This window comes from Propithecus coquereli, unplaced genomic scaffold, assembly GCF_000956105.1.
Source record: "Propithecus coquereli isolate 6110/MARCELLA unplaced genomic scaffold, Pcoq_1.0 Scaffold13, whole genome shotgun sequence".
Lineage (NCBI taxonomy): Eukaryota > Metazoa > Chordata > Mammalia > Primates > Indriidae > Propithecus > Propithecus coquereli.
The window spans coordinates 10,345,080-10,367,515 of record NW_012137191.1 but is presented as its reverse complement, the minus strand read 5'-3'; the positions used below and the strand labels follow the sequence as shown (position 1 = coordinate 10,367,515).

Genomic DNA, 22,436 nt, shown 5'->3' with positions numbered 1-22,436 from the left:
GCAAGTATCTCAGGAAATGCAGGAAACTAAGGCAACAAAAATGATACTCCAGCTGTAATAACAAGCCCAAGTGTTCTACCTTTGAGGGAAAGGCATCGGCAGGTTGCCCTCTTTACGCCTGCATCCCTTTCAGGCCCGAGGCCAGTGTGATCCTGAGGCAGCTGCTCAGGGTGATGTGGTTTCTCCACCTGCCTTCCCCCACATTGCTTTGTGCCAAGTCTATAGGTGAGATGAAATGCTTGTTGCAGGCAGTGGCTATCCAAAGCTTTGTAGTAGAGTTAGCTTTATTTAATATGCTGCTTGGGAAGGATGGAAGAAAAAGAGTACCTTATTTCTTAACAAGAGCTTGAAATGTCATTCATTTAACAAATATTATTAAATACATACTATGTAACTGGTACTGTGACCATTATGCTTTTAAAATTTATTAGAAAGGGAGACAGTGTGGGTGTAGGAAGGGCGAATTTGTTCTTATAGTGTGTTTTTTGATTTGAGATTAATGTCATTTGCCAGACTAGATAATTAAGAATAAAAATCTGTTTTCACTTATACCACTTCTTTCCATCAGGTAAAAGTAATTTTTCTTTGTGTTCTTCAAATAGCTCTTATTGAAATTTGGTCCAGTTTCCTCAGTAGCAATTTTAGATAGAGAATGAGACAAGTATATGCATTGGCCATTTTTCCCAAATTTTTCTTGTTTTATAAAGCTATCACACACTCAGAGAGAGTAAATGATGCTATTCATTTTAAGCAATTGCTTGTTACATCTGGATTTAGTCAGGTGAAGATCGAAATCATGAGAGTTCTTTGCGTCTGGTTGTCTAATATATCATAGATTCAGAGATTGTCCTCAGTGAGATGGAAACAGTGTCTGCAGCTGCTACAATAATGGGCTATCAGTGTTTTAGCTTCTTCTCTAGCTCGTTTTTCATTCCTCCTCCTGCGTGCTATATCTGCTTAGGTATTTTCTAATTCTGCCTCTGTCTTTTAGCCATTTGATGTGAAAAGCATCATTTAATTTAAATTAAATTTATTTTACCAAATTTCTGTTAGTTCTCGAAGTCAAATTCCAATTTCACCAATTCCAAAATTTACAGAATATTTTATGGTAACATGTTAAATGGTAATGAGTACACCCTCTGCTAATTGGACCTGGTGATGAACTAAGTAAATGTCCAGCCTTTCCTTGTTAATCATTCTGCAAATATAAAAGTCTCTTGAATCTTGTTAGAGCCCCTGGTAGCATTTATGGTGTCCTTGTGAGAAAAAAAAGTACCCCCTCTGGGCAGACTGATTCCAGAAGGTATCCTCTCTGGGCAAAGCAACTAGAAAAAAACGCTTGCTCCAAAGGGTCCCTTTGGCTGACTGACTGGGAACTGATGTGGGCCCCATACACCTGGGGCCCTGTGCTCCTGTTCACTCCGAACCTGTGCAGCCGTCATGGCAGCCCTGTGCCTGGGACAGGAAGGCAGGAAATAGTATGCTACCCTTTCCTGTCTTTAGACTTCTGGAGGTTTTCTTATTTATTTGTTTGATTTAATGGGAGTTTCAATCCATTTTGTTGGTTGTGATACATGAGAAGGGGAATCAGAGAATTACTATTTGATTTTAGGATAAACAACATGAATAACCTTGGTGGCAGTTCAAACCAGCTTCTCCCTTCCAGGGTGCAGTGTTAATAAGTACCTCACAGACTTTTTCATAGGAGAAATCCCATTTCCTGGGAAAACCCATTCCATTTGTTCATTTTAAAGAATTTATTGGAAAGCTTTATTATCAAATGACTACTTCTATGGCCTGTGGAAATACACACACACACACACACACACACACACACACACACTCACTTATGCACACATAGAATGAAACTTTTTTCTGGTGTGTATTATTTATTATTATACATTAATAATTATAACAAAGTTAAGTAACCATTATGTTCTCTGCTTTAAAGTATCAGAAGCTGCTACCTTGCAATGAAAAAAGTCTTACGCGTTCCCCCTCAAACTGCCCATATTTATCAAAACAAGAAAGGAATGAGTAGTAAAACTTAGGACTTTTTTCCCCCCTTCTTTTTCTAGGTGAGGTGTTCCATATCACTGCTCCCAGTAAATTCACCTTTGAGGAGGCTGAGGAAGAGTGTGAAAACCAGGATGCCAGGCTGGCGACGGTGGGGGAACTCCAGGCGGCGTGGAGGAATGGCTTTGACCAGTGTGATTACGGGTGGTTGTTGGACGCCAGCGTGCGCCACCCTGTGACTGTGGCCAGGGCCCAGTGTGGAGGTGGTCTACTTGGGGTGAGAACCCTGTACCGTTTTGAGAACCAGACAGGCTTCCCTCCCCCTGATAGCAGATTTGATGCCTACTGCTTTAAACGTAAGTGTTTGATACCTTTTTGAAAATTACAGATTAAAAAAAATACTTCGAAGGCATGCACTGATGTTCAACTAGCCGTTGGAATGGATTCCATGTCTCGCAGTGTGTACATGGAATGGAAACAGTTCAGTGATTTTCAAAAGCAAGTACACCGACCAGCAGCGATATGGTTGAAACAAGATGAAGTTTGACAAAAGGATTTTTAGAGGGGATGAGGAAATACAGGGTTAAGGTCTTAACTGTGCCCTGTTGTGCCCAGAGCCACAGAACATATTTCTGACTAGTTATTTTATATTAATTGCAGTCCTTAAATGCAATTCAATTGTTGGTGCTATAAGGCTGAGGCCAATTGTGGCTGAGTTAAATCCTTAATTTCTGCTTATTTTATCTTTGTTTGGTATCGCTTTCTTTGAAATGGTGGAGAATTTTAATTTGACTAATTGCAGGTGAGTACTTGGAGCTGACTTAGATAGTCATAATATTCAATTCATACTTAAAAATGAACCATGCTATCAATAAAAATCTCCATTCGTCTCATTTTATCTCAAGAAATGGAAATATGTGCCTGCCAATGATTAATTCTATAGTATTATATTGAAGTATAATATGCTGTTTGCAATGTGTAACATAAACAGACTATCTTCAATTAAGTTTACTACTTAAAATTGGTTTCGAGTAACATTTCTCAACATTTGTCATACAATTCTTTTAATTTTTCAGATGTCCTTAAATTGTTTTAGCAATAATAATTACGTGATATAGTATCATAATTATAGAATGCTTAAACAAGCAAGTAATCTAGAGTTTCATTGTAATATTTACTGTAGAGCATGTATTGTGCTAGCTAAACAAAGATCTCCCAGAATTTTGGGTGACCTTGAGTATGTTGAAGATAGAGTCATGTTGCATTGAAATACAGTGAACATTTTGACTGAGCTTTCTATGTATCTCGTTATAGCAATATGTAACTAAAATGAGTAGAAAATATCCTAGTCGATTACATAATTGATTTCTAAATTGAAATACACAGGTATTTTTCATTAACAAAAAAGACACGGAGCTGTGATATCTAAGTAGTCAGCACAATAGATGCCAGCGCAGCAAGAAGGTTTCATTTCACATACTTCTGTGTCCCAGCTAAGACGCCTCTGCTTGGATCTCCTCCCTTAGACTCAACTTTCTGAGTGTTAAAGCCATGTGTTGTGTATTAGCTTCATACAAGCTAGCCGATCCATAAAAAAAACCATAGAAAATACCAGCTTTTGTTCTCAAGCCCTGAAACAACAGAAAAAGCCTTCCTCAATCATTTTCAGGAAAACAAACAACAATAACAAAAACTTTATCTCTAAAAGTAGACAGATGTGCACTCCTTTAAGCCACATTCTCACAACAGTGACTTTCAAGTGTTTCAGGCTCTAAAATCAGTTTTGCATTAAGTGACTGATGTGATTAAGGAACAAAATCAGATTGGTGTGTAGGGTGGAAGGGGCTGGAGAGGTTACATTAGGGAAGGAGTAGAATTTTCCACACCGACTACCTTAACTTGATTATATTTTCTTGTGCTTTATAAAACTGGCACCAGAAAACTTCCAAGTAACACTTTTTTTTCTCTCTGAGGGTAAAATTTATTGTAAATCAAAGCCTGTCTATAGCCACAAAGACTATTGTTAAAAAAACTCAATTCTGATGTGTTTTGAATTATTTATTTAATTGAAGAATTCACATGAAGGTATGAAATAATGAGGTACTTAGATTCAAATAGAATAACCACCTACTAAAAACATATGTAAAATTCGAAAAAATGTTTGAAGGTTTAGATCCATATTTTCTCTCTAATTCATTTAAGTGTATATAACTTGGAAATATAATGAATTCATATTTTGGTTTTTTCCCCCACTTCAGCTAGCCAGATTCTTCTATTTCTTTCCTACCTAAGAACTTAATGTATTCAGAATTCATTCAACACACAAGGTTAAGAAAGTTTAGCCATAACATAAAAGCCTTCCTTAAACCATACACAATGCCTGCAGCTTTCCCAAATTTCTAATTCATTCTTCAAGGATTCTTTTAATATATATTTTGAAAGAATTTGAAATATTTTCAAAATGACTGATGTCCACTTTTCCCACATAGTCAAGTAATGATGACATTTTGAAGGTTAAAGTTTATAAAAATTGTGGCCTTAGTTACAATTCCAAAGATGATTTCAGAGATGTACAGGTGGCTGGCTGAGTGGAGAAATTTAGAAATATATTTTTCTTGTTTGCTTTTACCAAATGTGGAAAGTGTTTTTTTAAGCCACTTGTTGAATGAACAGTGCCAAATTTTATTTTCCTATAATTCCCTTTTTCTTATAAAGTCACTGAATAAAATATTAACAATGACTAATAATAATATAATTAGACTACATTCTTGTCAAATAGATTTGAAAACCAGGTAAATCAACGTCTTTGTGAAATAAAGTCTTCCTCTGTATTTCCCCTTGATTATTAAACTATTTGTGAACTTTTTATTTTTCTTTGACCTCAGAATTAAGAAAGTTCTGTGAAAGTTACAGAGTTATACAGGGCTTTGAAAGATCACCCCATATTATATTCCCAAATTTAAGTGAATCAAAACCATTCAAGATGCATGATAATTTAATGTTATTAATGACCTCTAGGAGAGGGAGAGAGAGCACCTTTCCTAGAAAACCCATTCTAATATTCTATGATCATCACCATCAGATAATTTTTCTAATTAAGTCCATTGCATTAGAGTTTGAACCCTTGTTTTCTTTTTAAGTTAGAGACCAAAATCTAAATAATAGCCATTTCTATGGTTGAACACGATTGTTTAGTTATCCCTCAGTCTCTCTCCAACAGAAACATTTTCTTATTTTGAAATTTCAATCTCTAAACCTTTAATCATTGATGTGATCTTGCTTTGATCCTTCGTTATTTTTCACATCCCTCTGGTTACGTTTGGAACTTGAAATAGTGGTCTAGAGACAGCTAAATTAGTTCTCACCACTTCCTATGCTATCTTATGCATTTGTTCATTTTAAAAATTGGCCTGCCTTTCTAAACCATGGTCAGTTCTTTATCTTTTTTTTGTGCCCTAGTTCCTAATCTGACCATGGGTGCCAGAACGAATTCTTCTCTAATTGGTATTTTAAAAATATTTCCTGTTTATTGAGTTTGAATCTGTTAGCATTCAATCACTCATAAAACTCTTAAAAGGTAGTTTAGAATCTAATTCCATCCCTCCTTTTCAATCATTACACTTTCCCCAACCATGACCCAGATTCAACCTATTGAATACTCACTCTATGTGTGACTTCTTCCCATGTTTACACGTATTTATGTATAATAAATCTAATATAGAAGAACCGAGTTAAAATTAGTTATTTCTCTATAATGTAGACAGTATGGGTATGAGTTAAACTGACTATCATACTGCTAATAGGGGTTTTATATTTTATTAGGAAAATCTGCCTCATGTCTCGTAACAGAAGCACAGAGAAGATAGTCCATAGGACAAAAATGCCATAAGTACAGTGATATAAAACATCTGTGGGGCAGACAGCTGCAAAGGGTGGAAAGGAACCTTTGTGGGAAAAGATGCATGCTGATTTTTGTTGGCTTCCTCAATAATGAAGTTGAAGGAACACTGGTAGTTTTCCAAGACCGTAACTTCTCCATGTGAATGCACCTTCTAGAAGGCCACTTTTAAAATAATCTGGAGTTGTGTTTTTACCTTTATATGAATAATAGTCATCATTAATATAGTAGCATTTATTCTTAAGAAATCTTTTTGTAGATATTTGTGCTTTTAAAAATTATTTCCTTTTTTGGAATGGCTGAAACAAATGGCACAGATAATCAGACACACTGAGTTGTGATCGAAATCAGCTGTTAAGTTGAGGAAAAAGCCACTCAAACGCAAAAGGAAGTTTGAGGTTTTCCATTCCAAGTAGTCAAATTAATTAACTTAATTATAAGCAGACTTTTTTAAGAGGGCTCTAAAAGTATTGAAAACCCTTGTTGTTGAAAACAAAGTCACATAAATTCCGGCTTTGTAGGGCAGATTCTCTGAGACATATTGCTGTCACTTTACTGTGCAACAGGACTAGAGGAAGGCAACAGCAAACTGGAATAACTGACAATGAAATACAGTTATTTAGTTTTTAAACCCTGAGTCCATTTTTAAAACATTATAGAAATATTTTGATAGCATTGTAGAGAGTTGCTAGCAAAGGGCTTGAGTTGCAACATAGAAAGACCTGATTCCCAGGCCCTTTGTTTGGCCCTAATGCAATAGCACCTCTTTTTAAGTTAATTTCATCAGCCATGGAAATACTCAGAGGAAAAAAGTAAAACTAACCTTTTTGTTGTTATTAATAATAATATGATTAAATTTTCTCTAATATGCAGCTTGCTAAGTGTTTATATTATGTTTCCATGGGAACTTTTTCTGTACGTATTTTTTACTATTTCCCCAAAGAATGCAGTTATAAAACAAACATGAAATTTGGCAGTTAAATGAGGTAATGGTTATGGAATTTCAGAGGATAGAGAATTGAATTAAAAGAAAACTGGTCAACCATATTTTGGGTCTTTAAGTTGTTCATGTCAATCAAATGAGACCAATGCTTCTTTCAGGAAATGAATGCAGAAAAAGCTTTTCTTACAAAAAGGGATGGAAAGGTTATTTAACGTGTTTTTAGAGATTTTAATTCTTTTTTAGTTTGGTTTTAATATAAAAGGATAAACGGTGACAGGCTTTAAAGGATATTTAAATCTACCCTAATGTAGATGATAAAAATCAATGAAGCTGGGTTTTAAAATGGTCTGGGGAATGACCACAGTTAATAACAGCTCATGCCAGACAGAAAATAAGGAACCTATTACAGCCCTAGTCTGATTTAAAACAAAATCACATCATTTTATGATTAAGTTTTGACAGAGCAGATGGAGCTAAAAAGTACCCAATTTTGTTTTTTAAAGGCTCCTGTTTGGGGTTATTAAAAGTCAGAAGCAAGATACTATATATACTATAGATGTTACAATTCTTATCAGGAAGAACAGGCATTACCCATACAATTAGCTTTAAGTCATATGGGATGTAAGAAAACAACAACTACAGGTGTCCTGAGAACAGTTCCTTCTGAGTTCAGTAGCAACTAGTTTTTCATTTTCAAAAATACTATTTTTTTTTAAACACAATTTTTATATACTAGGCTACTGCACTCTCCCTGTTAAGGAAGAATCTTGTTTACAACACTGTCAAATTTATACATAATTTAGATTTCTTTAAACAGTCCAGGCCATTCTCTGTAAATCTGGAGGCATTATAATGTAGCATTTTATGATGACAGGTTACTTTATATTGCCTGAGCCTATTCTTTCTGATGCTCAGGGTTGTTTCCAGTGATTTGTAATTATAGACCTAAAATACATTATGTGGGTACTTTACTTCCTGTTCTATGGTTGTGTTTCATGCTAAAGTAAGCCTGGAACCAAGACCCTTAGGAAGTACAAACACAGTGTGTAGGACATAGAACAAAATGTACAACTACAGTAGATGCCTACCAGCTTCTGCCAGACACATTTTATAATTTATTAGAACCACGTCTACACTACAGAGTTGAAAGGAATATGAAGACAAATGTTTAACACCTGCAATCAAGTGAAGGGCGGTATTAAAAAGTTTTAATATCCTGTTTTTATGAAACTCTCCACCTTATGGACAATGTAATGGTTTATATGTAACTCAGTTACATTTGATGTGGCTTTTTTGTTGTTTTGCAATCTGAAACACACCCGGTCCCCTGAGATACTATGCAGCAGCTTGAGAAGGAGGGGTTGTGTGGAGATAGCTCCAGGAAGAGTACAGAAACCTCCAGAACAATAGTGTTAAGTTCTCCTACTAGGTTTTAAGTTGCTGTTGTTGCTTCTGATAAATAAACTATCTATTGTGTCCAAACTCTGCATCTATATTGTTTGGGGCTTCTCCTTATCTTAAAACTGCATAATATTCATTTTCCTTAACTAAGAACAGGCATTCATACCTATAGGTAAAAGCAGCGATAACCTTTGCAATATAAAACAACTGATCAATCTGTGACTATTAAGTGTTCAATGTTCTGTTTTTGGGTTAATCGAAGTATAGTTTTTAGACTCCTCTCCATCAGAAAACACTCTTGGGTCACTGCAAAATACACAGCGGCACTTAACAAACACTGGGCATACAACTTTTTACTAGTGACTTGTCTAATCAACTCTTTGAAATTATTTTTCTAGCTAAACAGAATATATCAGAGGCTACAACGATTGAATTGAATATCCTCGCAGAAACTGCATCACACAGATTGTCCAAAGAACCACAAATGGTACCCAATAGAACTACACCAATCATTCCTTTAGTCAACGAATTACCTGTCATTACAACAAAGTTCCCTCCTGTGGAAAGTATAGTCAATTTTGAACAGAAAGCCACAGTCCAACCTCAGGCTGTCACAGACAGCTTAGCCACTGAGTCACCCACACCAGCTGGGAGTACCAAAAAGCTTTGGGATATGGACTACTACTCACCTTCTGCTTCAGGACCACTTGGAAAGCCAGACATATCAAAAATTAAGGAAGAAGTGCTCCAAAGTACAACTGTCATCTCCCGTCATGCTACTGATTCATCGGATGGTGTCATGGAAGATACACAAACCCAAGAATCAGTTACACAGATTGAACAAATAGAAGTGGGTCCCTTGGTAACATCCATGGAAATCTCAAGGCATCCTCCTTCCAAGGAATTCTCGGTAACTGAAACACCATTTGTATACACAAGAATGACCCTGGAATCGAAAACTGAAAAGAAAACAGTAAGCACTATTTCTGAATTGGTGACTACAAGTTCCTATGGATTCACCTTGGGAGAAGATGATGATGAAGACAGAACACTTACAGTTAGATCTGGTCAGACCACCTTGGTCTTTAGCAAAATACCTGAAGTCATTACAGTGTCAAAGACTTCTGAAGACACAACTCATGTTCAACTAGAGGACTCAGAGTCAGTCTCAGCATCCACAACTGTTTCACCTTTAACTATGCCTGACAATGGATCATCCATGGACAGCTGGGAAGGGAGACAAACTAATGGTAGGATAACTGAAGATTTTTTTGGCCAGTATCTGTCTAGTACACCTTTTCCATCACAGCGTCATACAGAAGTAGAATTGTTTCCTTATTCTGGTGATAAAATATTAGTAGAGGGAATATCCACAGTTACTTATCCCTCTCCACAAACAGAAATGACACAAGGAAGAGAAAGAACAAAAACTCTAATACCAGAGATGAGAACAGATACTTATACAGAGGATGAAATACAAGAAAAGATCACTAAAGATCCATTTGCGGGAAAAACAGAAGAAGAAGGCTTCTCTGGAATGAAGCTCTCTACATCTTCCTCAGAGCAAATTCATTTTACAGAGACTTCTGTGGAAATGACAACTCCAGGTGGGTTAGAAGCAGATGGCTATGAAGATACTACCAAGTATAGTGAAGATATCACAACAGTGCATTTGACCCCCAGTACTTTAGATGTTGAAGTGGTCACTGTATCAAAATGGTCATTGGATGAAGATAATACAACCTCGAAGCCTTTAGAGTCTATAGAACATTCAGGCTCTCCAAAATTGCCCCCTGCTTTTCTCATCACTACAGGGGTGAATGGAAAGGATAAAGAAATCCCAAGTTTCACTGAAGATGGAGGAGATGAATTTACTCTTATTCCAGATATTGCTCGAAAGCAATTAGAGGAGATTACTGAGGAAGACTTAATAGATCATGGGAAATTCACAATCAGATTTCAGCCAACTACATCAGTTGGGATTGCAGAAAAGTCAACTTTGAGATATTTTGCAACTGAAGAAAGTGTTCCACCTATCACAAGCACAGAAGACCAAGTTGTTTATGCAACCATGGAAGGAAGTGCTTTGGGTGAAGGAGAAGATGTGGACATCTCTAAGCCAGTATCTACTGTTCCCAAATTTGCACACACTTCAGAGGTAGAAGGATTGGCATTTGTTAATTATAGTACTACCCAGGAGCCTACTACTTATGTAGACTCTTCCCATACCTTTCCTCTTTCTGTAATTTCCAAGACAGAATGGGGAGTGTTAGTACCGCCTGTTCCATCAGAAGGGGAAGTTCTAGGTGAACCTTCTCAAGATATACGTGTCATTGATCAGACTCGCCTTGAAGCAACTGTTTCTCATGAAACTATAACAACAACAGAAACCACACAGGGAACAACTCAGGAAGAATTTCCTTGGAAGGAAGAGACTGCAGAGAAACCAGTTCCTGCTCTCAGTTCTACGGCTGGCATGCCCAAGGAGGCAACACCACCATTCGATGAACAAGAGGGTGATGGATCAGCATACACAGTCTCGGAAGAGAGATTGATGACAGGTTCTGAGAGAGTCCCAGTTTTAGAAACAACTTCAGTTGGAAAAATTGATCACAGTATGTCATATCCACCTGGTGCTATAACTGAGCACAAAATGAAAATGGATGAAATGGTAACACTAACACCAAGCATTGGGCCAAGAGTATCTTTAAGTCCAGAGACTGAACAAAGATATGAAACAGAAGGCAGTAGTCCAACAGAATTTATAACACCTTTGAGTACTACCCAGCTTATAGAGGAAACCACTACTGAGAAAAGAGAGAAAACATCCCTAGAGTATATTGATTTAGGCTCAGAATTATTTGAAAAGCCCAAAGCCACGGAACTCCCCAGATTTTCAACAATTAAAGCCACAGGTCCAAGTGATATCACTGGTGTGTGGGATGTAGTAGACAAACTTCACACAACTTCAGCATTCAAGCCGTCTTCAGCATCCACCGGGAAACCACCTCTCATTGACAGGGAACCCGGTGAAGAAACAACCAGTGACATGGTAATCATCGGCGAATCCACATCTCGTGTCCCTCCCACTACCCTGGATGATATTGTACCTAAGGAAACGGAAACCGATATTGATAGAGAGTATTTCACGACTTCAAGTACTCCTTCTGCTACACAGCCAACAGGACCGCCCACCGTGGAAGGCAAAGAGGCTGTCGGACCTCAAGCACTCTCCACTCCACAACCCCCAATGGGGACAAAATTCCACCCTGACATAAATGTTTATATTATTGAGGTCAGAGAAAACAAGACAGGTAAGTCTTTGCTTTCTAGACATACCATAGAAAGCAATCAGCATTTTATCTTGAAAATTGCTCTTGGGGAAAAAAAAAAATCAACATACCAAATACTGCCATTAGAAGATAACTGGAGTGTGAAAAATAAATGTTTTAGTTTCATATATTTGTACAAGAATTGGAAGAATATGTTAAACAATTTGGAAGAATGTTAGATAACAATTTTATTTTAAAAGTTGTAAGAAGCCCTGCTTTGTCATCTAATATAACCAACTCATCGCTGTTACATCACTTCAGAACATGCAGAACAAAGTGTTTTAATTTCAGTGTCTTTCCATACATTACTACTCAAGTGTAGCACTAGACTGTGTTAACATTCCATTGGTCTTTAACTATTAACCTTGAGTGCTTACAACGTGGACAGCTAAAACCGTTTTGAATATCCCTAGGGTTGACAGAAAGACATCTAAAGGTTTCCTTTGGTTTTTTTTATTCCAGGATTTTATAGGTTTATTATACAAATATGATTTGTGGGGTGGGTAATAGTTCTATAGTTTAAGCGTTATTTTAATGTAAATTTAACTGTTTTTAAATTGTTGTTTTTGGATATTTTAGTGCAGCTTTAACTATTTAGAACAAATATAATCTACCTCAGTTCCAAGTAATGCTATAATTTATTGTATCAAACATTTCAGAAGGTGGATATGTAAGTGTTACCTTTGTTTCCTAAAACACTAGGCTGTGACGTTGTTTATTTTATGATTTAACTGTTTCACCTCTGGGCGTATTTGTGATGACTTCAATTCCCCTCAAATATTTTAGCTCTCTGGCAGAATTCTTAAAAGCTGTTTCTTTACATTGAATACTTGCAGTTATCATTATCAAACATACCTTATTCCTACTTAAAGGTGAGACCACACCATCTTTTGAATTTGGTAAATTGAATTGAGAATACATAGCGCATACAGTTCAATAGATCAATTCAGACTTGTTTGTCTCTTAATTTAGAAGTTAAGATTACTGATTTTAGTAAGGTCCTGTATTCTAGTTTTAATATAAGGATTTAAATGAATAAATATTCATTATTCCTTGACCTGGCTTTAAGAAGCCAGACTGAAGAATGTCATTTTCTCAAGGTTTCTCTCTTATTGCTGGGATATTCCTGTGAGGTCATCATTTTTTTGAAGAGTGATGCTACCCGTATTAAAGTGCCCAGGAGTGCACCTGTGGCAAACAAACAAGTAGCTTTATTGTCAAGTTAGTTTGTAACCAGTGCTCTAGGTAATAATTTCATGGCTTCTATACATTTCTACTATCCAGAATTTTCTCTGTGTGAAAGCTTTTGCTTGGCAGTGAATAGTAGAGAAGAGAACACACCCACAGAGTATTAAAGTTAATCTCTACTTCCCAGTACAGTTGAAAGAGGCCAGATTTGAACATGATTTTCTTGCTAATGATGCTGTTTCTTGGAAACCATAACATATTTCCTCAATTCTACATTCCTTTTCCACCTCTTGGAACTGGAGTAGAAAAGATGAGGTGAGTTGCCAAGAAGTAGAAATGAGGATTGCTGTTGTTAGGGTTGGAAAAGATACAGGAAGGTATAACTGTGAGTGAAAAAAAAAGTATTAATAAAAAGTCAATTACTACCAATGCTTAATTTAATAATTTTTAAAAATACTTCAATGACTATGTGCAATTTTTTTTTCAATTTATATTACTCTGTTGTTCGTATAAATGCTGAGTTGAGTTGAATAAGATAAGACACGATGAAAATTTAGTTCTTCATTTAAAAACTCTTCTGAATGGCAAACTGTGAGTAAAAGTTAGGATGATCAAATTACAAAATGGAAAAAGTGAAATTTGATCTCTCTGGAAGAACTGGCAGTCATCACAGAAAAAGAACGACTTTATATTTGAAATGGAGGGTCGGAGTAACCTAACCCTGAAACAATTCATGTGAAGATGTATATTTATATGTGAGTTGCGGACTTAATTCAGCTAGACCTGGGAGACATGAATAGGTGTTTTCTCTTCTTTCTTCCACTTCTAAAACATGGGACTGTGAGCCACCTTGAAACTAATTTTGTTCTGTGAAATAATAATAGGTCAGAAAATTCCGTGGAATACTTGGTTACCTCCATCAGGCAGAATTCCAGTGTGTGGTTGTATATGTGTGTGTATGGGGGGGTGGTGTATCTATGAAGTAATTATCCATCTACCTACCTCTACCTACCTACCTACCTATTATCTTTTTTTTCATGTGTTCTGTATAAGCCATTCTCCTCAAAAGTAAAAGCATTGTTTATTGTCTTCATAAGACAATGAGGTTTACTCAGATCCAAATGCTTACTTATACTAGTTTTGTTTTCTGTGAGAAATTTAATTTTCCAACATTTTGAATTTTGGCAAAGGAAAATGCTAAAGCAGATGTTCAATTAATGAGTTCTAAGGCAGGTGTATACTTTAATAAGGAAAAGTGCATATGTGCCAGGAGAACCAACCTTTTTATGGGTCAAGGCACAGTTTTCCAGACTGGAAAATCTTTGGTGCATGTGTGAACTTGTATAAATTTATTCACAAGAATAGAATCGGCCTTTACATATACCATGTATCCAGCAAAAATACCACCCATGCTACCCTAAACCAAGGCATTCATAATTTTTTTGCTGCACTCAGCAAGTCATATAAATCTTGATTTTTTTTTTTTTTACTGCTATAAAACAAAACATGCTACTCAGGGCACACTTATGTTATATTTGCTCAAATGGATCTTAATAGCAACTTAGGGTGCTGTTGCTAGAGGGCAACTGTAGTTAGCAGTTAAAAAAATCTGAAGGAACTTTTCAGCTCATAAAAATTTTATGAGCTGAAAAATGCTATGGGGTGTGCTTAACAGTGGTTCAGGGGATACTGAAAACTTGACTCCTGTCTATTTCAGGAGTAATTTGCACACCTGCAGTTTGAAAAATTATTGAAAGGTTTTCTTTGTGAACATATGTGAAGGCTATAGGGTTTGGAGACATAGGAAGAGTTTCTTCAATTCTAGATTTTTTTTTAAAAGAGCACTCCTCTAAATCATCTGAAATATTACAACTTAGTGGAACAAAACTGCAAATGTTTTTAAAAACTGACATACCAGTACCTTTAAATCAAAGAATAATTTGGAAATGTACAGATATTAAATACGAGTGTTATTATACAAATACTCATAGCTGTTACCTTAAAATAGATAGCTTATTAGTTTTCTATAAACAAGTTCATATATTCTACTTACTATGAGTCAGACCTGCTCGACGTTGTCTTGTTAGGTGTTTTTTTTACTGATTTTATAATTCATATCCACCCAATTTATATACAATCTAAGAGTAAGGCAGGAATAAAGCCAATATTAAACTAAAATGATATAAATATTAAGATATTGATAAAATTATTCATGTAATGCTATTAAAGGTTAATCAGATTTTGAGAAAGATAATTTTTGGTCTCTAAATTAGAATTCATTTTGCTCAGTATCCTTATTAAGAATCATTGGTTGCGTTGTAACCAATCATTAGAATCATCATAACCTTATTGGTTACATCATTCAGAAACAACTCCCATCAAATTAATCTCTTCTGCACTTTTGTTTGTACGTAAAAGAAACACACAAAAAGATAAAGGTTGATTTTCTGAATATTATGGTGTTATGGAGAGGGTAAAAACAAGGGACACTGGCACTGAGAGCAGGAGATATCTGGGCAAATGCTAATATTGATATCATTGATTACACAGTCATCACTTGTGAAAGATAATGTTTATACAAGGTAGTCTCAATTTTTAAAATCCCATACTTTTCATTTTTATAGAATTTTGTGATTATGTAGAAAAATTACTTTCAGATTTTTTTATTATAGGATCAGATTCCCTTCTTCAGACAAAATCTTACTGAGGGCCTCCATATCTTGAACAGACAAACGAGTAGCTGTGTTGGTTAATGTCTGAGGGAGACCAGGAGCCTTGCTCTCTTGGGACGTACGCCCCATCTTCTGTGCTGGTTTCTACAATAACATGTACCTCAGAACACAGCTAGGAAGAGAATGATATCATCTAGATAGTTCAAAATAAAGCAAAAACAATTACTCATTCCTGAATGAATTAATTTTTTAAAGTAGAAATGGTTTTAAAATTGGTCTGATTATCAGTACCTTGATCTCACTATAATGATACACATTTACTAACATTTACTTTTGAATAGCTCTGTGCACGGTGCTGAATAAAACAAATTAAGTAAGTATACTTTCAATCTTATCAGTGCCTAGGTGTCATCAAGATAATAGATACTGGCATTTCAAAGTATCATGTGTATGTGCAAAACTAAATTATCATGCAGCTCACATTGTCAGACCACTTTTTCTATATATTATCACATCTAAACCTCAAAAATAATTTGTAAGACAACTAGGGAAAGGAGATGGGCAAATGAGGGTACACCAAGTCTGATATTCGTGGCCTCCGGTCTAATGGTCTAATAGCTTTGGCTCTCTTTGGAGCATTTTTGCAGTGAAGTGATTCTGTCCCCTGATGAACTCTGAGGAACAATAACCCCTTCCTGTTGGCTCAGGTGCCACCCTGTTCAGCAATTCCTGAACGATCATAAACTCTGGCAAAACTGGTTTTTCACTGGCATTCTATTGGCTTTTTAGGAGTGTATGTTTTAAATGTGGTTGCTGCTAATATGGGGGACATGAAATGTTATTCATGTAGCTCGTAGAGCTGCCATGGCAAAGAAATAGCATTCTGAAATTGGTAGCATGCTATTCTGGGGTTCTGGGCTGCTTCTTTCCTGCCAGATTTTGGAGCACATCCCTAAAAGTGGACAGGGCTGGTGCCTACACACATGGGTGGCTCCTTTTCATGATCTCCAGCTGTGACTCACTGCTAGAGAAGCATATTTTTTTCTGCAGGGATTTAGGATGGCTTCCCCCATTCCTCATTGGCTTCCTAAAGTCTAGAAAAGGATTGAGTTCCTCTTCTATTAGTCAAATAATGGAAAGGGAAGAGAATGGTTATCTTTCCTTGCTTTCTGTAGTATGAAGAAAAAAATCGACCTTAATGTTTCTAAATTATTAGTGAGATTAACTTTGTACTGCAGACCAAAGGTTACCTTTTGGAAAAGTCCTAAGTGAAAGATGCACATATGGACATATAGACAAGCACACATAGAATCTCAACTTTTCAAAATGTTCTTTGAATAGTGTTATTAACCCACCAACCTCGAGGAAAAATTTAAGCAACTGAAAGTATTTTCTTCAAAGGTTGAGGTTTAATAATGAAAGATGTTTCATAGATAGACAAAAGGAATTTTACCTTCTTCCTAAAATGAACCAATGCCCATTCTTTCAGAAAATGGCACTTGCAGTTGCAATTTGTCATTATCAAAACTACTACTGAAGTAGGGGCATTATCCAAAGACAAATACCACTTATCTGGTATTGGCAGTTGCCTTCAGAGAGATGCCCACACTCTCTAGTAGAGCACAGTCAATCAAGAATTCCTTCAAGTAAAGCTACAACATACCTAGTCCTTTGACAGATATTAAAGAGAGGCACAAAAGAAACATAAACCGTAGACTCTGCTCCCAAAGTTTTTAAATGCATATTGGGGAGCCAATATTAACACAATCAAATGCAATTGTGGTACTAAAACATATAATTACACATTAGGTAATGTCATATGACAGACTGTGAATGACAGATGAGGTCAGCAAAGGAAGGCATCAATGAAGGCAGGAAGTTAAAGAACATTTCATGAGAAGGAAGAGACTTAAGACAGTCTTTCATGAGAAGGAAGAGACTTAAGACAGTCTCGTTTGAGGGGTATAGTACAAACAAATTACTAGAAGCCAGTTACTAGCCAATTGCTTTCCAACCTAGGCTCACCAGTGGGGCTAAGGAGCCCCAAGTATAAGCAATTTTTAAAAATAGGGCTGAGATCACAGAGAGGGCATGGCCTCCTTCAGAAGCTGAATGCCTTCTTAGGATTTGCCCAGAAACCTACACAGGTTCATGGGAACTAGAGATATTCAGCCAGTTTCCTCAGGAAGGAGTGTTCTCACACTTTTCTGTGCTTCACTGATTCATACATTTTGATAAAGATAGCATGTTCTGTGGGTTAAGTATGTTTAACTTTTCAAAATATATTCCAATGAAGTGTCGTGGTTCAAAATTACACACACATAAAGTTAGAGGGCATAAAACTACTTTTTAAAGAGTGGCTACACATTCTAAAATGTGATTTAAAGGCTAATGACATTTTAAATCAAATGAATATTGAATCAGTATGATTACGGGGAAGGTGCTTTCGGTTGGGGAATCTGGAGTCAGTCTCTCTGTTGCTTATCTGCAATGTGGACCCATCAATTTCTTAAGTTCCCTGTCAGAATTTTTTTGCTAGTAAAATGGATATAAGGCTATTATCATATAGGAGGATATTTCTTAAACTTTGACCTATACTCTTTTTTCAAATCTCAGGTGTTATGAAACAAAGAAAATGTGTGTATGTATTCATTCACACATGTATATACACATAATATACACATGTATTTTTCTCATTTATTCAACAGTCAAATAATTACAATGTACCAACTACACTAGAACTGGATTTTTTGAAGTACACTCTGTCTGCGATATTCTGAATGAACATAGAGAAGTAGTTAGTTTGCTTCATATAGGATACCTGGAAGAGGCAATTGATACAGTACAAAGAATTTTTGGAAAGAGACCTGGGTTCATTGTCAAGATTGGTATGGTTGGCCTCTGAATCCATGGGTTCCATATTCTCTGATTCAACCAAATGTGGATGGCAAATATTTTGGTGAAAAAACACAATAAAATATAACAATACAACAACAAAAAATAACACAAAGAAACCAATACAGCCTAATTATTTACGTAGCATTTGCATTGTGTTTGGTTTTATAAGTAATTTAAAGATGATTTAAAGTATATGTATATGTGGGTTGTATGCAATACTATGCTATTCTGTAAGGAACTTGAGCATCAGTGGATTTCGATGTCCTCGGGGGATTCTGGAACCAATCCCCTGTGGCTACTGAGGGATGACTGTATTTGCGATCTGTTTGGTCTTAAATAAATTACTTAACCTCTATAGGCCCAAGTTGCATAACATTAAAAATCTGTAATAATACTACCACCTCACCAAATTGCTTAAAGAGGAAGGGGATGTCTTTGAGTGCTTACCATATGCCAGTCACTTTAACAGTCCCTGTCACACATGCAATACTCCTTGAGTGACCGAGCACAGTGCCTGGCACATGGGAACTACTTAGTACAAATTAATGCCATCTCAGCTTTAGGAATTATTTCATTTCAAACTTCTAAATATAGAAAAATATAGATTGTTTTGTAGTAAATAGGTCAAAGTCGAATTATCTTAAAATTGGAGGTGATTTATTATTCAAGGGGCCAAATATAATTGCACTTCAGTATCTGCTTGACTGAAAGAACGTGTTAAAATTTTAATTCTATATTGGTTGTGTTTTTAGGGCGATGCCATTTTGGCTGCTAATCAGAAGCAGCTGCAGCCCTTACTTAAAATTTAAATATAGTATTGATTCTATAGGACCTAAGAGTAGAGTTTATTAGCTTTCTGCTCTTTCTCATTGTGTGAAAATTAGGCTTCTGATTTTGATAACTACCATTTTAATTTTCTCTCAAAAAATCATTTTACACATTCTTCATAAATTTCCCCAGGTGTTGGGCTCAGCCTCTTGCATATTCATAGAATACACGGACATTCCCTGCTGTCTTTTTGTTGTTGTCAAGGAAACCCCCAGTTCTCTACACAGGGATTACATTCTTCTTTCTTAATAGCTCTTAGATCATTCATTTGTGCAACGAATAAAAAATGTATTCACAGGTCCAGACAGTGTTCAGAACTTTTTTCTGGAGGGGAGGGGTGTAGCTAACGGGAGAGACGTGCATGGTGAGAGGAGAAATAGGGATAAAAGAAAAGGAAAAAGAAATGCTCTCTGAGTTCCATTTTAATGAGGTAAAGTTGAAAATTTTATGCTTTTAAGAAGACATTGCCTATTTTTGTCAGTTTAGAAAATTTGTAACATTACTTTTCGGTGAGGCCAATTTTTCACATATAAAAATAGTTAGTTTTTAAGTGGCTTTATTAATAGAACAATTCCAAGAATGGGGCCCTGGTCAGTGTGGGTGGGACAGGTGGGGGAATGGTGATGGGTTTTAGTAGAATCTGTCATATATTTTTTCATTTGTATTGAAGTACTTTACATTTTTTTACAACATAATTGAAGTGATATAAAATATAAAATATTCTTTGATCCTAGGGCATCATGTGGATATCTGAGAACTCATTTTATTGCATTTAAGAGTGGTGTTCCTTAAAGAGTGCCAGTATTTAGACTTTTTGAGTATGAATCAGGAGGGAAACACACATCTATTGAAAGAAGAAGGGTATAATTATTCTCAAAAAGAGTGATTCATTCTTTCAGAGGAAAATAAATTATGTGAACCTTCTAAATAAATACCTGCTAGAATGATGGGGTAATGTATAGAGTGTTTCTCCATAAATAATTTAAAGTCTGAATAGGGGATTTTAAATTAGAAAGAAAGAAAGAAAGAGAGAATGTCTGGAGTGAGAGGAAAAGTTTAATTGTATTTCAGCATCTATGACTATGAAAATTTGATCTATGGTGTCCCTGCATTACACCCAAACTTGCTTGCACACATGGATAATCAGCACACAGTGAGTGCCTTGAGTAGCTTTTTGTGACTTCACGTCATCACTGTGTAGCACAGTCTTCCTAGTGTCTTACAGGGCAGTGGAGTTACTTTGGCCACATGCTGCATAGAGTAGGCTTCTGAAGAGTTTGGTTTTACTAAGATGAGGAAAGGAAAAGGAAATAAATAGGCTAATGTACATTTCTAGAGAGTATACTGGAGTATAGTATAATAATCATTTTCACTGCTGAAAGCTTACCTGTCTCTGCTTTACTGGGCAGCGTATCTTTACTCTCTGTAGATAATACATTTTCTGCTCATCTTCTCATGTTCATGCCCAGAAAGTGGTTTGGAGGTTTGCTGAAATAAAGTCATTCAATCAAGCTAGTGTATGACTGGAGAAAAGAAAATAATACAATTTATAATTTTTATAATTATAATTTATAATACAAATGACAAAAGAAAGAAATACAGTTTATAGCTTATTTGGGAATTTATAGCTTAGTTGGGAAGGTAACTTGAAATAATTAGCATACAAGAGAGTGTACAATAAAGGCTAGTTGTTTTATTGAAAGGGAGTTTAGATGCATATGTGAAATGCATTAGGAAACATCTTTAGCAGGCAAAGTCTCAGAACTGATCTCAGAAAAATCTCTGGGCATACATCATCCCATCAAGCATCCACTCTGTTTGCCTGAGAGGACTTAGAGCTGCCCAAACCAGGCACCAGCTGCCTGACCACGCATGCTGCCACGGTGTGCAATGGTCTCAGGGACAGCAGGACATTGATCAGTGCATAAATATTGCCCACATTGTTCTCAACCCTGGTTGTATATTAGAATCATCAGGGAGCCTACAAAAAAAAATAAAATGAATCTCCCTATCTCCCATAAGACAACTTGAATCTGAATTTCTGGTGGTAAGGCTCAGGGATTAGTGATGTTTGTTTCTTTTCTTAACTTTGTTTACTTACTTATTTTCTTATTAGGCATCTGTATTTTAAAATGCATCCCTTGTGATTTTGATGCACAGTGAGTGTTGAACACTACTGGTAAACTAAAGGCTTTCCGACCTTTAGAAGGCCTGCTGAAATGCAGTCTTCTGGGGAGGGGTTTGCTTTAAGCCTCTTTTGGTTTAATCTATACTCTACCAACTTTGAGAAGAAAGAATACGTCTGATCCAGCCTTCCCTGAGTGAGATGGTATTTTGATCAGATTTGGGGGAGTGTTTTTTTTTTTTTTTGTCACAAATGTTAAATGAAACTTGGCATCTGTTAATTAGGAAAAAAATAGAATTGAATATTATTGAAATACGTTTTTAAAAGTTTCGGAAATAATTATAATTGAATCAAAAGTAATAGTGAAGAGTGAGGAGTACATCATTAATTATTCAGAACTGCATACCTCACTTTGTTGTACCCGTGTTAACATCTGTCTGCAATCACAGAAATTAAAAGGAAATATGCCTTTGGCTTAGGCACTCTTTTGGTTATACTGCCAAAGTCAGTTTGTTGAATATACATTAACATTTGAAGAAAACAGTGATTACCACCTTGATATAAGCCTTTATGGATTTGGAAAGAAAATGAATGATGAAAAATATATTGAGACTGTGCCTGCTTATTTAAATGATCTAGATTTTTATAACCACAAAAGTCCTTAGAGTTTGAGTTATTTGTATATTCTTCAGTTGTAGTGCAGACTTAGAGCTGTAATTGCAGCCAAAGAACAACATTCTTCAGTCTGAGATATAAATCTTTCAAAGAAAGTATCAATTCAGCATAATGTAAACTTTTTCATTCTTGATAATAAATAAAGGCATTGACATTCTTCCAGTTAAGTTCCCAAAAGAGAGGCTAAGTGGTTAGAGTATGAAGAGTTATGTGTTTAAAGGATCCCATCACTTTAATTATGGGAAAGAGAATTTAGGCAGGGAGGTGAGATTTAAAAAAAATGAAAAACAGCTAGTAAATTTGGAAATAAGAAATCATATGACTTAAGTCCCATGACATACAAATCAAAGCCATGGCCAGTTTGGGTGGAGGAGTTTTAGAAAAGCTATATTGGAGGACTGAGGACTTCAGCTGGATCATTCACAACTAGATGGGTATAGTTCAAAGGAGAATTTAGGAA

At 36.0% G+C, this 22,436-nt stretch overlaps 1 protein-coding gene across 4 annotated transcripts in view; it reads left to right on the top strand.

Moving 5' to 3' along the window:
- Positions 1–22,436, top strand: part of VCAN (versican) — a 113,687-nt gene that overhangs the window by 33,521 nt on the left and 57,730 nt on the right. For 2 of the 4 annotated variants that reach the window (XM_012638474.1, XM_012638472.1), the window contains exons 6-7: positions 2,079–2,372; positions 8,657–11,572. In XM_012638474.1, the coding sequence (XP_012493928.1) occupies positions 2,079–2,372; positions 8,657–11,572 (3,210 nt within the window). The remainder of the gene's footprint in view (positions 1–2,078; positions 2,373–8,656; positions 11,573–22,436) is intronic. The other 2 variants (XM_012638475.1, XM_012638473.1) reach the window with 1 other exon arrangement.